Source organism: Protopterus annectens, chromosome 2.part0 (assembly GCF_019279795.1).
Source record: "Protopterus annectens isolate FY-2018-M chromosome 2.part0, PAN1.0, whole genome shotgun sequence".
In the NCBI taxonomy this organism is placed as follows: Eukaryota; Metazoa; Chordata; order Ceratodontiformes; family Protopteridae; genus Protopterus; species Protopterus annectens.
The window spans coordinates 249010451-249025204 of record NC_056728.1 but is presented as its reverse complement, the minus strand read 5'-3'; the positions used below and the strand labels follow the sequence as shown (position 1 = coordinate 249025204).

At 38.4% G+C, this 14754-nt stretch overlaps 1 protein-coding gene across 2 annotated transcripts in view; it reads left to right on the top strand.

Moving 5' to 3' along the window:
• The window catches only part of FBXW2 (F-box and WD repeat domain containing 2), a 513384-nt gene extending 499404 nt beyond the window's left edge, over positions 1-13980 (top strand). For both annotated transcript variants that reach the window (XM_044060728.1, XM_044060727.1), the window contains exon 7: positions 12654-13980. In XM_044060728.1, the coding sequence (XP_043916663.1) occupies positions 12654-12942 (289 nt within the window). In that variant the 3' untranslated portion in view covers positions 12943-13980. The remainder of the gene's footprint in view (positions 1-12653) is intronic.
• The last annotated feature ends 774 nt before the right edge of the window (positions 13981-14754 follow it).

Here is a 14754-nt window from a genome sequence, read left to right as displayed (position 1 = left end):
GGTTCAGTTAAAGAACCATAGCCAGACACAATAGGACGGCCAGGTGGGGAGGTCAAGGATTTATGTATTTTCGGCAGTAAGTAAAGTATCTGTTTATTAGGATCCTTTACTGTCAAATGTTTAACAATAGTGTTGGACAAAATACCATTCTCAACTGCACTACTCGGGAACTCATCAATCTCCATTTTGAAAGTAGTGGTCGGATCAATGTCCATTTTCATATAACATTTGTTGTCAGATAACTGTCGTAATCCTTCCTGTGTATAGTAATCCATATCCAAAACAACTACTGCCCCACCTTTATCCGCCTTAACAATTGCAATATCATTGTTATTTCTTAGTTCCTCAAGTGCCTGTCTTTCAGTCTGCTGAATGTTATCTGGAAGAATATTGAAGCCATAAGGTGGAAAATGTAGGTCCCTAAGTACAGCCTGTTGAAAAGCTGTGACATGCATATTGGCAGGAGGTTGAAATGTAGATTTAAGAAACCTAAAATCAGTAGATCTTTGAGCTGTGTTATTTATCTTATCAGAAAAGAATATCTTTAAGTTTAAACAACGGCAAAATTCCAAAACATCATTTACTGTTTGATATTGATCACAAAAGAAGCCAGGTACAAACCCTAAGCCTTTATTGAGTATTTTTTCTTGTTCCAATGTTAACTGAACCTTAGACAAATTAAGCACATTGTGAAAAGTAGTTTCATCTATTTTAGAAAAGCTTTAACTATTCCATCCATTGATTCCAAATCTGAACCTATTGTGGTGTTTCCTCCCCCCGCGTCGTTTCTTCTTACCCCAAAAGGGGTAGGTATGTTACTTCTTTTTTTGTAAGGTGAATGGTCAGAGGTAATACCCTCACTATCAGTGGGGGAAGACTCATCACCCGAGGTACTGGTATATGGCTGCTCCCTATTTTTAAGAATTGGTCTGGGTCGTTTCCTAGTTCTCGCACCGCCCTTCCCCATAGACATATCCTTAAATCTCACTGACTTCTGAAGTTCAAAGGCGTCCCCTGGCATAATCATTGACGTCCCGATTAAACTTTTTGACTTTTCTGTCTTTCGTCAATTTGTCATACTGAGTCAGTTCTTTAGATAAATTGGCTACCAACGTGCCATAGTTGCTATTCGATTCAAATTGTTTACAAACACTGCTTAACTCTTTAATCTCAGCAATATTTGAATCTATTGTCCTTTCATAATAATCTGACAATATTTGTACAAACTTCATAGATCCTTCTTGAACTGCCTCAAACCACTCATTGGTCAGCCTCTCTTCAGATCTGCTGACCATGGGCTTTAACTTAATTCTAAGTCCACGTGGTACTAATTTTTTATGTAAATAAACCTTAAAAAGACGTAGGTGCCAAATATTTGCTCTCAGCCCCTTAAGGGCTTTCTCCAAATCAAAAAAAGCAGATTGGCATCCATTACTAGAGGGGGCAGTCTGTTGATCCATGATATTGTTGCTTGAGATGGATTCCAGTCCGAAGACATGGATATCCTCTCTATCAGCACACATACCCTGCAAAATACTATCCAGATTCATAGTAACTGACCCAGCAGGACCTAAATAGAAAAAGACGCGGTGCCAGAACTGGAAACAAACCCAAAAGACACCTACTCTGAAAAGGTAGGAATAAACTGAATCCAATTGGTATAGAATATATAAAGTAAATAAATACCAGTATCTCAGGGGAAGCACCAACTACCATCTGGCACTTGTTTGAGTGCATTCCAACTGGTTTTACGCAAAGCTGAAGTTCATCTACTGCAGAGAAGTAAAAATTTTTGTTGCACTTAATTGCCATGCTCTGTTTGCAGTCTAAACTGTGTTTTGAGTACTTTTTTCCTATTTTTTGTTATACAGGTTTAACTAATCTAAAAATAACCTGTTTGCCTAGGTGTGGGGAAAGTCCTGGAAAGTGTAGTTATTCTGGTGAGAGAAGGCTAATTGCTTCCATGTCTATGTCACTGGGCATTATTGGCTTGAAATTGTGCGGTTCCTGACTAGTTCTATATGTTTAGTTTATTGCACTGTGCCAAGCTCAGTGCGGTGCTGCAGAAATTGTAGCTGAATAATGTAGTGAGCACATTTTCATTCTTTCCCTAAATCAGCACAGCCAAATCATCATAGGTCCACTTATAGACATGAAGCTAGATTGTGCCCAGGGCTTTACCAGCTTGTTGATTGTTGATATCTGCGCTTAGTTGGTCTGGTTTGCCTCTAGCTGCACTGGTGTCATCAGCTCACTACAAGTAGCCCTATTGGCACAACTAATACTTTAGCATTAGTATTCACCTCAGTCTTCCCATAACATTTACATTTAGGGAACTACCACTCAAAGCACTAGACACAGAGTATCGCCAGACTAGCTCCCCTTCCTTTGCCAGCCTCCTTGCATTTGGTTTCTTATGACAGTGTAGTAACTGCTTTATGCTCACTGATAATTTCCTAATTAACTTGGTAAATAGTGGCTACAATGATGCAAATGCCTAGCTAATTTGGAGGTATCCCTTACCTGGCTTATAGAGCACTATGAGCATCACATTGTCACACTCTCACCTAAACCACTGCAGCATCCCCATATGGACAGCATCAAAATCTCATACGATGATGTCATTAAAAAAATCCTTATCTGAACTTCCTAGAATTAGTAAGAGATGGTGTTAGCAAAAACTCTTCATCTACTCCACGCATTCCTACTTCAAGAAAGCACTAACAGATGATCAAGCCCCCATACTAGTACTCAAACTTTAGTTTCTGGTAAAAATTTTGTATTGCTTGGTGACTCAGCTGTTCATTATTAAATCACTTGTGCAATAGCCTAAGCTTATATGGGACATCCTGTGAAGGACTGAACTAGTTGGACTGCTTCCAGAGCTTTTGATCACCTTGCATATGCCCTAGCCACTGTACAGCTTGAGGAGAGCAGTATAAAATCAGTCGCTAGGTCACCAAAACTTCAGAACTTACTTACCATTAAGGTGTAGCCCTCTAGTGATAGACAGCCAGCTGATGCTTCACCAAGGTTGGATAGATAAGTACCATGCTAGGGAATACATTCAACTTCAAGTTTTGTGAAAAAAAGAAGAAAAGTTGCTCTTTACTGTCAGAAATATTGCTAAATGCTAGGACTTCTGGTTATCACTAAACTTTTATCTCACATCTGACGTTTTTCAGTCCTGGTTCCCTGCTCAAAATGTCTTTCAAATAATTGATTTTTTATGAAAAAACATTTTACTTTTTGGTCAAAACTTATGGCTAGGGACCAGTACTTGTGGTTTTGAGAGTGTCATTAAAAATATTTACCTCAAAACTTATTTTTTCCTGCTGTATTGTTTCACCAACTATATTAAGTTCCAGTACCCACTTGTAAGACATCTTTTTCTGTCAACAGACAGTCCTGAATCCGTCTGGGGATTCCCTTATTATTTAAATGTTTTGTGAGGAACAGTGTTACTTTTATGTCAAAAAGTGTTGTCAGGGAATGGGACTAGTGTGTTTGGTAATTGTCACTAAAAAGTTTAACTCAGAACTTAACTGCTTTGTCAGGAGAGAAAACCATCTCTTCAAAGTGCCAGTAGCCACTTGTCAGACACCTTTTGTGGCAAGGACATGTACCTGGGTCCCATTAACTCAGTCTTTCCATCCCTGAGTAATAAGAAGAGAAAAGTTATATGAGAGGGCTTTGGTCTTGTCTCTGGCTTCCCCTTTGACTAAAGCTTCTGATTAGAGACTCTGTTATGGCTATCTGTTGTTCCTCAGCCTGCTCATTACTTTCTCTTTGTCCCTCTGGTGCTGCACCTCAGGGCGGCATTAGAGACTGTGAGTCAGGCACATCATCTGCAGCTGTTCAGTTACCATTGTTGGGGAAGGGAGAATCACTGTAGGGAGGAGACCTGGTGATGCTCCTTCACTATGCCGCTCTGAGGAACTTCATTCTTCTGGAACAGATTATACTGCTCTGAGGAACTTCATTCTTCAGGAACAGATCATACTTCAAGTCACACTATTTTTTTGGGGGGGGGGGGGGACAGAAAAAGGAAACATAAGTTTAGCTGTTTATCTTCTCCAAAAGCATATAAGGAAGATTGGAATGGGCTTTGGTAATGATTTATTTACATTTTTTTATCTGTATATGGTTAGTTTTTCCCCTCATTAAAAAGGAAAAGATTTGCCTTGCTCTCAGATTCTGATCCACCGTCTGAGCGACAGGATTTAAACATAGAATATGATTTTCAAATTCTTACTCTGAGCAAAGTTATTCTTAAGATTCCGCTCCTGAAGAGTTATATTTTTCTAATACTATTGCAAAAGTGAAGGACTTGTTTTAATGAGAACAAAAGAAGTATCAGAATTCCATCAAAAATATTATGATTTGTTATAGGTGGATTTTCCTCAACATGCAGCTCCTGTGTTGCTAGCCTTATAGCGTGCTTCCTTTGCATCCAACATTTGCCCTGATGGTCAGCCACCTGTTCCTAGAAAGTCTGATAAATTATATATAGTTATATTACATGCACCAGTCACACAAATCCCTTTATTTTAGTGAAAATTAGCTTCATGCAACACAATTCAGCAGAGTAGAATAATCTTAATTCTGAACACACATACGTAGAAGACTATGCAATTAAGGTCTTGTCTCCCTGAACACAAGAAACTTCATTCTTTTCTATTGTAAAAGCTTTTAGGTAGAACATTTTGAATCCATGAAACTATAGCTACTAGCCAGTTAAAATTAAACATCTTTATATAATTTTGCTTACTAAGAATCTGCAGACCCCTTATTTGTGCCGTTCCCTATTAGGCACAAGTTCCGATCTTCCACATTGGAACTTTCTACGCTGGCAAAGAAAGAAAGCTAAAGATAGACCCAGGCTTTCAGGATCCATCTCAAAACAAGATGGATTCCAAAAAGAAAAAATATGTATACACTGCAGTTTTCCCCATATTACCCTTCTCTTTTCAAATAATTTTTCTAACCTCAAGTCAGATCCTGCAGTAATTTCTGCCAAAAAACTTGCTCCACTTTAGCCTAACATATAGTGAATTTTCAGGCTTATATCTCACGTTTCTAATGGCTACTTTTGACAATGTTAGGAAGTTAATTGCTGGCCTCCTTTCTTCAGAAACTGAAGCATCTCTGAACTTATTAGTATCCTGTGTGTCTCGGGTAACTAAGCATTCTCTAAAATGTGCTCATAGCACTGCTGATTTTGCTTCTAGAACAGCTCCACTTGGTCAGTGATAAGATTTTCCTGATTTCATTCCCAGAATTTACCAGAGAATGTCAAAGCAGAGATCCTGAATACTCCCCTCATATCCTTAAAATGTGTAGAAAATGAGAAATTTTAATTCATGGGCAATACCCAGATTTTTCAACCTTCCTTGCCAAAATATAATAGATACCATTCTTCCAGTTCAGGTTCCTTTTTCAGGAAACAGCATAATGGTTCCCATCAAGGCACAGGCAAAAACCATGACATGAAGATTCAAAGAAGAAAGGAGGGTCCTCTCAAAACCAAGGATATTCTAAGAAAACAGACTGTGCCCCTTCATATGCTTTCCCCTTCCTACCTTGGAAATCCTGTAAAGCTTTCCTAAGTCTAAGTCTTCAGTTTCCTCTGTAGCACCAGATAACTTCAGACACTTGAGTTCTAGGAATCTTTCAGAAACTTTAAGTGGCAGTAGGATTCCCTTCTTTTTCCAAGGATTCCTCTTCATTCAGTAAATCATACCTCCCTTTTCCTTCCTATTCTAGATCAGATGCTGTATTAGAGGGTTATAGAACATTTTCCCCAGAACTAAGAGGGAAAACCTTTTATTCAGGATATTTCTGGTGCCAAAGAATGAAGGAATCTGAAGACCTGTCCTGGACCTTTATTTTTTCCAAAACGTTCACATGCCATTCTAATTCTCAAAGATTTCAAACAGTTTATCACATATTTGTGTGTCTGGTTTACATTTTCAGTTTTCTGCTTTGTCCACTGGTTTGTCTGTAGCACTGAGTGTGTTAACAAAGCCTGGCTCCTGCCCATAGCAAGTTGCAGGGCATTCATATTTTTCCATATTTAGATGGCTGCCTTATTTCTGCAGACGTTTTTCAGAAATTGTCAATCTCTGGCTGGAGGTGGTGGGGTTGGATTTTGTCTCAGCCTTGGTTTTCTGATAAATATAGACAAATCAGTACTCGTATGCATAAACGGGAATCATAATACCAAGTCTCATAATGTGGAGACTAAATGGCCGAAGAACCCGACTTACATATGCCAAGTCTGAGATTGACATTTCGCAGAATATTCCCTTTTTTCCAAGATATAGCAATCTTGAGTTGGTGTATACAAGTTTGAGAGGTGTAGAGGGCTTGCTCCCTTGCACAAAACAAGTTTAAAGGAGAAGAGTGATGTCCAGTATTCAAACTTCTCCTGTATTTTTGGTCTTTTTTTTTTCAGCTTTGCAGCACTGAGCTGTACAATTATCAATATTTTAATAGGGAGCTGAAAAGTATTTTTTCAGCCCATCTCACAAGATGGTGTTTCTAGGATGTATACTGAACACATCCCTCATGATGGCTTTTATTCCTCAGAACTAAGGGAATGTTACAAGGAACAGTTTCTGATATTTTCTAACCAGACTTTGGCATCTGCCAGGAAGTATCTCAATATTCTAGGCTTTATAGCCTCTATTCTCATAATTCATTTGGCCAGACCTCTCATGAGGAAAATTCAATTGTTTGTCATATCACTTTGGAACCAACACCAGCACACCCTTTCATTTCAAATTCCAATGTTGGAGTTTCGAAAAATGAGATACTCTGGTGGGTGAATCAGTTGTCTAGCAACCCAGGTCTCCCTTTTTCCCCTGCTGGCCCTTCTCAGTTTATAATCAAAGGTGCATCAGACTTTGCTTTGGAAGTTGTGTCCAAAAGAATGGACATCTAGGCATCTGGAACAAGCAAGACAAAGCACTTAAATGTCCAAGAAATGATTGCTCTAACAATTGCTGTCAAATTCTCTTAACCATCTTTGGACACCAGGCCTTCTGCTAGTAAACACAGTCAACATCACAGTGATGTAAGTATGTAAACTGAGGTCCCTTCCCTATCCCCTTTGCAGAGTAGCTGTAGTAGGTTGGGAATTGGACTTAGTTCATGCTATCCCTCCAGGCTACCTACATGTTGTTTAAGCAAAACATATTGCAGACAAGCTGAGCAGGACTAGAACAGACCCTCTTGAATGGAAGTTATACTAGAGCCTCTTTAAGGAATTAGTTCATCTGTGGGGAACTCCTCAAATAGATTGGTTTGCCTCCAGCAAACACAGGCAGTTAAAGAAATTCTGCTCTTGCACTCCTTCACACAGGCCTAGAAGATTGATACTTTTCATTTCCATGGTTGGGAATGTTCCTTTATGCCTTTCTACCCTTTCTTGTGATGATCTGGACTCTTCTAAAGGTTCAGAATAACTCAAAGAAAAATTGTGATGACCATCACTTTTCTTTCTTTTCTCCTTTCGTTTGAAACTGGCCAAGGGCAGTTATCACAGACTTCCTCAGAAAATAGAGTTGGAGTCCACAACAAATTTTAACATTGAACAAGACCATTAAAACTTTTCCAGTAAGTTTCAAAGTTTTTGCCAAGATATTTGCCTATGTGTGACATTTGATGTTCAGTTGTACGTAGTCTCATTCTTTAATACATAAGTTTTTTGCTAAGGAAATAAGTTCAGAAAAAGAGGACATTTTTATTTTTCCAGTTCATTGTAATGAATTCATTTTATATATATATATATATATATATATATATATATATATATATATATATATATATATATATATATATAATATTTAGTTATACATTTATTTCATGTTCATTTAAAATGCAATAAAAAATAAAAAGACTTTCACAAGACAAGGATTGTTTGAGACACATTTACTTTCAACTTCAGTTGACTGGATCATAGAATTTTAGTTCCTTTTTAGGCACCTTATTTCTGAGGAAGTGCATCAGGTGTTCAAGGAGACAAAAGAAACCTCCTGCTAGAAAGTCATATATGGGTAAGTGGAAAAGATTTCCTAACTGGTGCCATGAGAAGAACCAGGACTCTCTCAAGGTGTCGGACTCCCTAGTTCTACAATATTAGTCTGAGTGATTATCTTCTGGTCTTTCTTATTATTCTCTCAAGACTCACCTTTAGGCCATCTCAGCTGGTCTACCGTTAAAGTCCCACCTTTCTACCCTACCTCAAGTGAAACAGTTTTTGACAGGGGGTTTATATATCTGTCCACCTAGAAGGAAGGTGGCTGCTGCTTGGGATCTTATTTTTGCACTGGAAAAACTTAAGAGCTTTAGCTACTTCCATGTTTTTTTGGAAAGGGGTGGACTTCAGAAATATAAGAAAGCCAAGTGTTTGTTCACCTGTAAACACCGTTACCAAGCACTATGAATGAGATTCTTTCTGTGTCCCCAGCAGGTTTTGCTAGGACTATTCTTCTGGGTTTCATGGACTCTGATCCTTCTTCCTCATCCCTTCCTTTCAATGTTCTGGTGTTCATCTCGCATAGCTTTTACTACTGCAACAGAGATCTAATTAAGAACATAGTACACTCGTGTAAGCAAATTTACTGTTAGAGCAGGCGCCATACCCTCCCTCCACCCTTTTTTTTTTTTTTTGCTATTTTATGCCAGGGTGTGTTTTTTCTTCCTTCATCTCGCAGGGCTCTGGTCACCCTTTTCTGAAACAAGAAGGCTTTGAGGTTTTGGCACCCCAGCCATTGATTTGATACTTCTATCCTTGAGCTTTATAGTGGCCAGGGCATGTGGAAGGTGCTTTAAAGCTTTGGAAGCTGGTTGACTGGTCTAATCCTTTTTCAGGGTGTCCCATATAACTTAAGCTACTGCAAGAGAGATCTATTCACACATCTGATGTTATGGTTAGTTTACTTGCAGAACTGTAGTTAGGCAAGAAGATTCCATGCTCGCCAGACTGGAAAATGACAGGCTTACTGTAAGCTTCCTTTGGAGAGCAAGGATTGTGGACATTGCAAGGACTCTTAAGAACCTTTCCCAAGGCAAGTATGATAGTGTAGTAGCTCATGTAAGAGTGAACGACTTGCTTTGCAAAACACAAAAGGACTTGCAGGGAGACATGCTGGAACTTTCTGTGTATGTGTTGCAAGACTGTGGTTGAGTGGAATGGCTTCCTGTCATAAGTCTGAGACTCCTAAGTGTGCACCTCAGAAATATGGAGGATATGAAAGTACATGAGAACAGTGAATGTTGAATATCTCTGTTCTCCTTTGTAGTTGTTTTTGCAGGAGTCGATTCCCCACACCTCCTCAAGCTTATATATACCAACTCCTTGATCACCATGCCAAAAGAGAAAAGGGAAAATTACGGTCCATTAGAACTAAAACCTTTGTAGTTGTTTTTGCAGGAGTCGATTCCCCACACCTCCTCAAGCTTATATATACCAACTCCTTGATCACCATGCCAAAAGAGAAAAGGGAAAATTACGGTCCATTAGAACTAAAACCAAAACCGCACCATGGCTCTCTAAGGAAACAAAATCCTATCTAGAAACAAGATGTGGGTCACATGGCGTACCTCAAGACCCACACTCCCACCAAACCTTCCGGCAACTTAGAAATGAAACTAAAAGAATGATCTTAAATGATAAAAAAAACTTCTTCCTCCACCTCCAACACAAACACCTTAATAATCCACAAAAATTCTGGGCAGGCTTAAACAAGCTCCTGCACCCAGGCCAGGCAACCACCCCCACTCCAACAACTTGCAAACAACAGTGCCCTGTAAACATTGCTAACACATTCAATAGTTTCTTCACAGAAACTATACAATCCCTGGCCACACAATTCAAACAAACAACCAGCCCACTCCACTACCCATGCCAGCAGAATACTACAACTACATCAGATCATCTATTTACCTTGATCCAGTACCCATATCCTCTATAACATCTCTTCTTAAAAACTAAAACCCACTAAGCTAGCAGCTGACCTTCTCCCAGCTGAGTTTCTGCAAAAAGCAGCTGAGGCCATTTCCTATCCCGTCTCCATAATCATAAACCATACCTTGTCAGAAGCCTTCATCCCCTCCATATGGAAAATGTCCCACATTATTCCTCTCCATAAAGGTGGTAGCTCACTAGAGCTAACAAACTACAGACCTATAGCTATACTCTCACCCCTGGCCAAAATTATGGAAAAGTGTGTCCACAAACAACTGATGGAACACCTCACCAAAAATAAAATTCTAGCCAACCCCCAACATGGCTTCAGGCCAAATCACAGTACCACATCAGCCCTACTATCCTTTTCTAATACCATCAATAACTTCAGAAACAATAATAAACTATCATCTGCTCTTTTCTTAGACCTCTCCAAGGCCTTTGATATGGTGAACCACATTCAACTCCTCCATACATTAAAAAAACTATCACTCAGCAATTCCACGCTGAAATGGTTCCAATCCTACCTGTCCAATAGGCAACAGGCTGTTCTATGGCAGGACAAATTATCCACATGCCTACCTGTTACACTTGGAGTTCCCCAAGGATCTATTCTTGGCCCTCTTCTCTTCACCATCTTTGTTAATGACCTGCCCACAATCACCCCCATGCCACATGCATTCAATATGCAGATGATTCGACTATCATCAGCACTGCCTCCAACCTGGCAGACCTCACTGCTTCAACCCAAGACACCTTCAACCTAATAGAAAAATGGTTCTCAAGTCGTCAACTAGTTCTCAACCCCAACAAAACAAAACTACTTACTTTCTCACCCACTAACAAGACTCTTCCCCCCACCTTCTCTATTACATCCTCCAATGGAATCACTATATCACCAGAAACTCACACAAAGCTATTAGGTGTTACCATTGATAACTCCCTTAAATTTGACACCCATTTCAATCTAACCATCAAAACCGTCAATAAAAGCTTGGCTCTCTCTATAAAGTAAAACACTTTCTCACTCCTCACGCTAAAATTACAATTGCCAGCACACACCTACTATCAACTCTTTTCTATGCCTCCCCCCTTTTTACAAACCTAAACAAGACAACCCTTAACAAACTTGCTTCTTGTTACAATCACATAGCTAGATTTGCCACAAATTCCACCTTTAGAACGCACCACTGCACTAACTTGAAGCAACTAGGGAGGTTAGAGTTTTCCAGCCAACTCCATTTCAACCAACTCAAAATGGCTCACCAGATACTGTATCACCCAGAGAAAACACCAGCTCTGAAAAACATCATTCACCCCTATATTAACCTGCAATCTTTACGCTCCTCCAATAAGATCTTAGCTCAAACTACCAAACCCAATAATTCTGCTGGGGATTCTCTATTCTCAAACTTTGTAGGTAAAATGTGGAACTCCCTACCGACCATGATCACCTCAGAACCTTCACTCCTACAATTCAAAAAAAAGCTTAAACCCCATCTCAATACTCTCTGGCAATGTCCCTGTTCCAAACCTGATTAACCACTATCATTTACCCTTCTCTTACCTCACTATCCTTAACCGCTTTTTAACAAGGCGCCTCGCCTTTGTAACTGTTTTTTTTTATATGCTGCTGTTATTTTTTTCCCAAGATGTGATGTATCTTTATATTGTATTTAGAACTCAACTATCTTCCTTTTTTGCATTAACAATGTTCATATGTCTGTTATGTACCTGGAGCTTTTCTCCCCGGGCCTCCGCTGAAAATGGACATGTATCCAGTCAGATTCTCCCGGTTAACAAATGTAAAATAAAATAAAAAAATAAATAATAAATAAATAAATAAATAAATAAAATTCAGTAGACACTGTAATCTTGGACTTGGTTTATGTAAGTCCACATTTTCACTCTTCAGTCTCACTAGTCTGAGACTTGCACTAACGAGTGTCAAACTGTCAAATGGTTAAAGACTGGAATCCTTAACTAAGATGATGAATAATGCTTAGGTATAAGGAGAAGGTAATTGACTTTAACAGTTTATGTAATAGCTGGTGTCATTCCAGGGGGATCTAGTATGTATCAGCCTGGGATGAGATGGTCGACAGTCCAACTTATTTTGAGAAGGATGACTAAAGCCTTTGCTGCCCCATAGTATATTTGTAGGCTGACTTCATCTAATAGATATCCTAATTGAAATTCATCTAATCCTGCTGGTGATGTCTTGGTCTTCTTTTTCCTGGGCACTTGATAGTTTAGTCTGTTGTTAAGCACCATTTGCACAACGTCTTGTGGAAGATTATGTGCTGTCTCATATTTCTCCTAGAGCTACTTTGTCATACCTCAACCTTGTATATTTTTTTCTCATCTGTGTCCAGAAATGGTGAAGCAAGAGCTTGTATGCCTATTTCTGAGGGGTTATGAAGGAAACCTGGTAAAGCCTTAAAGTGCACACCCCCCAAGTTTACTGAAAGTTGGAAAGCACTGCTCATCCATAGAAGGAATGACTGGGCCAAAGGGCTGTCATTTCTGAGTTTAACATGGGTCTATTGAGTGAGAGAGAATGCCCTACAGTCACTGGGAACAATGAGCTGTAAGTGCAACAAATAAAAATGTTATTGAGTAAATTGTAATGTAAGCAGTTAATTTGTATTTAAATGATCATTCTTTTGTTTCTTTACAGGATTATCAAAACTCCTGATTACTCAAACCTGTCCCTTCTGAGCTTTGGAGAGGTGTTCTCGCTACTTTTTGACAACCATTATCTCTACATAATGGACCTCAGAACAGAAAAAGTGATTGGTCGATGGCCATTGCCAGAGTATAGGAAGTCAAAGAGAGGTTCTAGCTTCTTGGCTGGTGAAATAGCTTGGCTGAATGGCCTTGATGGAGAAAATGATAAGGGTCTAGTTTTTGCTACAAGTATGCCTGACCATAGCATCCATTTAGTGCTCTGGGAGGAACATGGTTGATGCTGGGCTAAAGTGAGCAACCAATCGTGGTAATTACTGGTGCTGCTTTTATCAACAGTGTTGCCATTAAGGCAAGCTTTGCATGAACCAAAGTTGTACTCTTATTGGCATCATCTTAACACAGTGCACAATCATCTGCCCTAAAATGAATGTTTTGTGTTTCCTTATTTGCCATGGACCTGGTCCAGATACAGTAGTTAAATGAAATTCACAATTGTTTACTTAAAGGACAAATACAAATGACAGCTGTTTGGTAACAGAATATGGCTTTAGTTTTAAAGTGTACAGTTTTTTGTTGAATGTATTGTTACAACAGTTAAAACAGAAAACAAGTATTGTTTCTTTGATATATTTTGTGTTTGGAAGCACTGAATAGGAAGCCTAGGAATATTTCTTAACCCGCTTAGTTAATTGGCTTTCCTTCTTCCCAAGATGAAGAAAGTTATATTTTCAAAATTTCTACTGACACTTAACCCAGAAGAGAAAATGGTGTACAAGATGCTATTTGTAAAATAATGCTGTTTTTTAAATATTTTTGTTAGAAAGACATACCAAATTAATTGCATTTGAAAGAAATTGGGAGTGCAGATATCCATTTATGAACAATGTAGATAACAGAAAAGTGAACTGTAACCAGACTTGTGTTAATTTAAGTACTTAAATAATCAAATCAGCTGAATTTAAGACTATACATGTACGTGGTCATAAGAACCCTTGTTTGTGTATGTATTTTTATGCAGGCATACACAGATATTTAAGTAATGGGCAGGTACTGCTCTTTCCATTTTCATCCATCTTTAAAACTCGAAATATGAAAATGATTTTTTATAGTAAATACTTAATATTTTTAATATAATTAGAGGTACAGTCCTTGAATGACCACATTTTATGTTGAATCAGTTTTGTATTTAAGAAACATTACATATATTTGAATGTTATTCTCTAAAAGTGCATTTCAACATGTTTAACAAATTTAAATGTTTATTTCAATGCCTTTATTTTTTACACAGATATCAAAATATAAACTGCTTAAAAGTATTGACTTTGGCATAAGCTTTTTATTGCATTGTTTTTAATGAACATCTCAGAGAACTGGAATTTGTGAAGTATGGTGTTCATGAAGAAAATGAACAGTATCCAAAGTCCACTGGAAAGAGAGATGTGACATTTAAGAAATATATGTCTAAGGGCTGTACATGTGGCTATTTTATGAAATCCATAACTATGTATTCTCAACTGTTGTCCAGCCTGAAGTCTTGTTCAGGTAAATGCTTAGTGCACAAGTTAGTGTGGTGATGACATCATATTTGAGAGATGGAGGTCCATCCTTGTCAACCACTAGGACTAATGTTTCTTTTTTACCACTAGGACTAATGTTATCAGGATGTAGCTTGGCATATAAAAACATTTTCAGGGTAGTGGCCCCTCTCCCTTACCCATAATGCTGTGCAAAAAGACCCCCTTGCCACATGCTAAGGACACTAACCCTCTAAAATTGTCATGGGCTACTTCAGTGATATTTATTTTGAAATTTTGTCTAAAAAGTTATTTACCTGTCATTGTGCTGTCATTTTCTTCATTGTTATACTTCTTGTTTATTCTGCAATTTCCAAGTTTGTGTTTTACTTCTTTAACAGAGTTTTGTCAAGTGTTTGACTTCTCCTCACCATCTTAGAAGCATTTTCATTTTTGCCTGGCATCTGCTGCAGTTTTCTGGAGTTACATTTTTTTGCCTGTTTGTCTTGTTTTTTTTTTTTTTTTTTCAATTGTTACAGCTGATAGAGTGTTTGAAGCTTTCCTGAGACCTTTTTC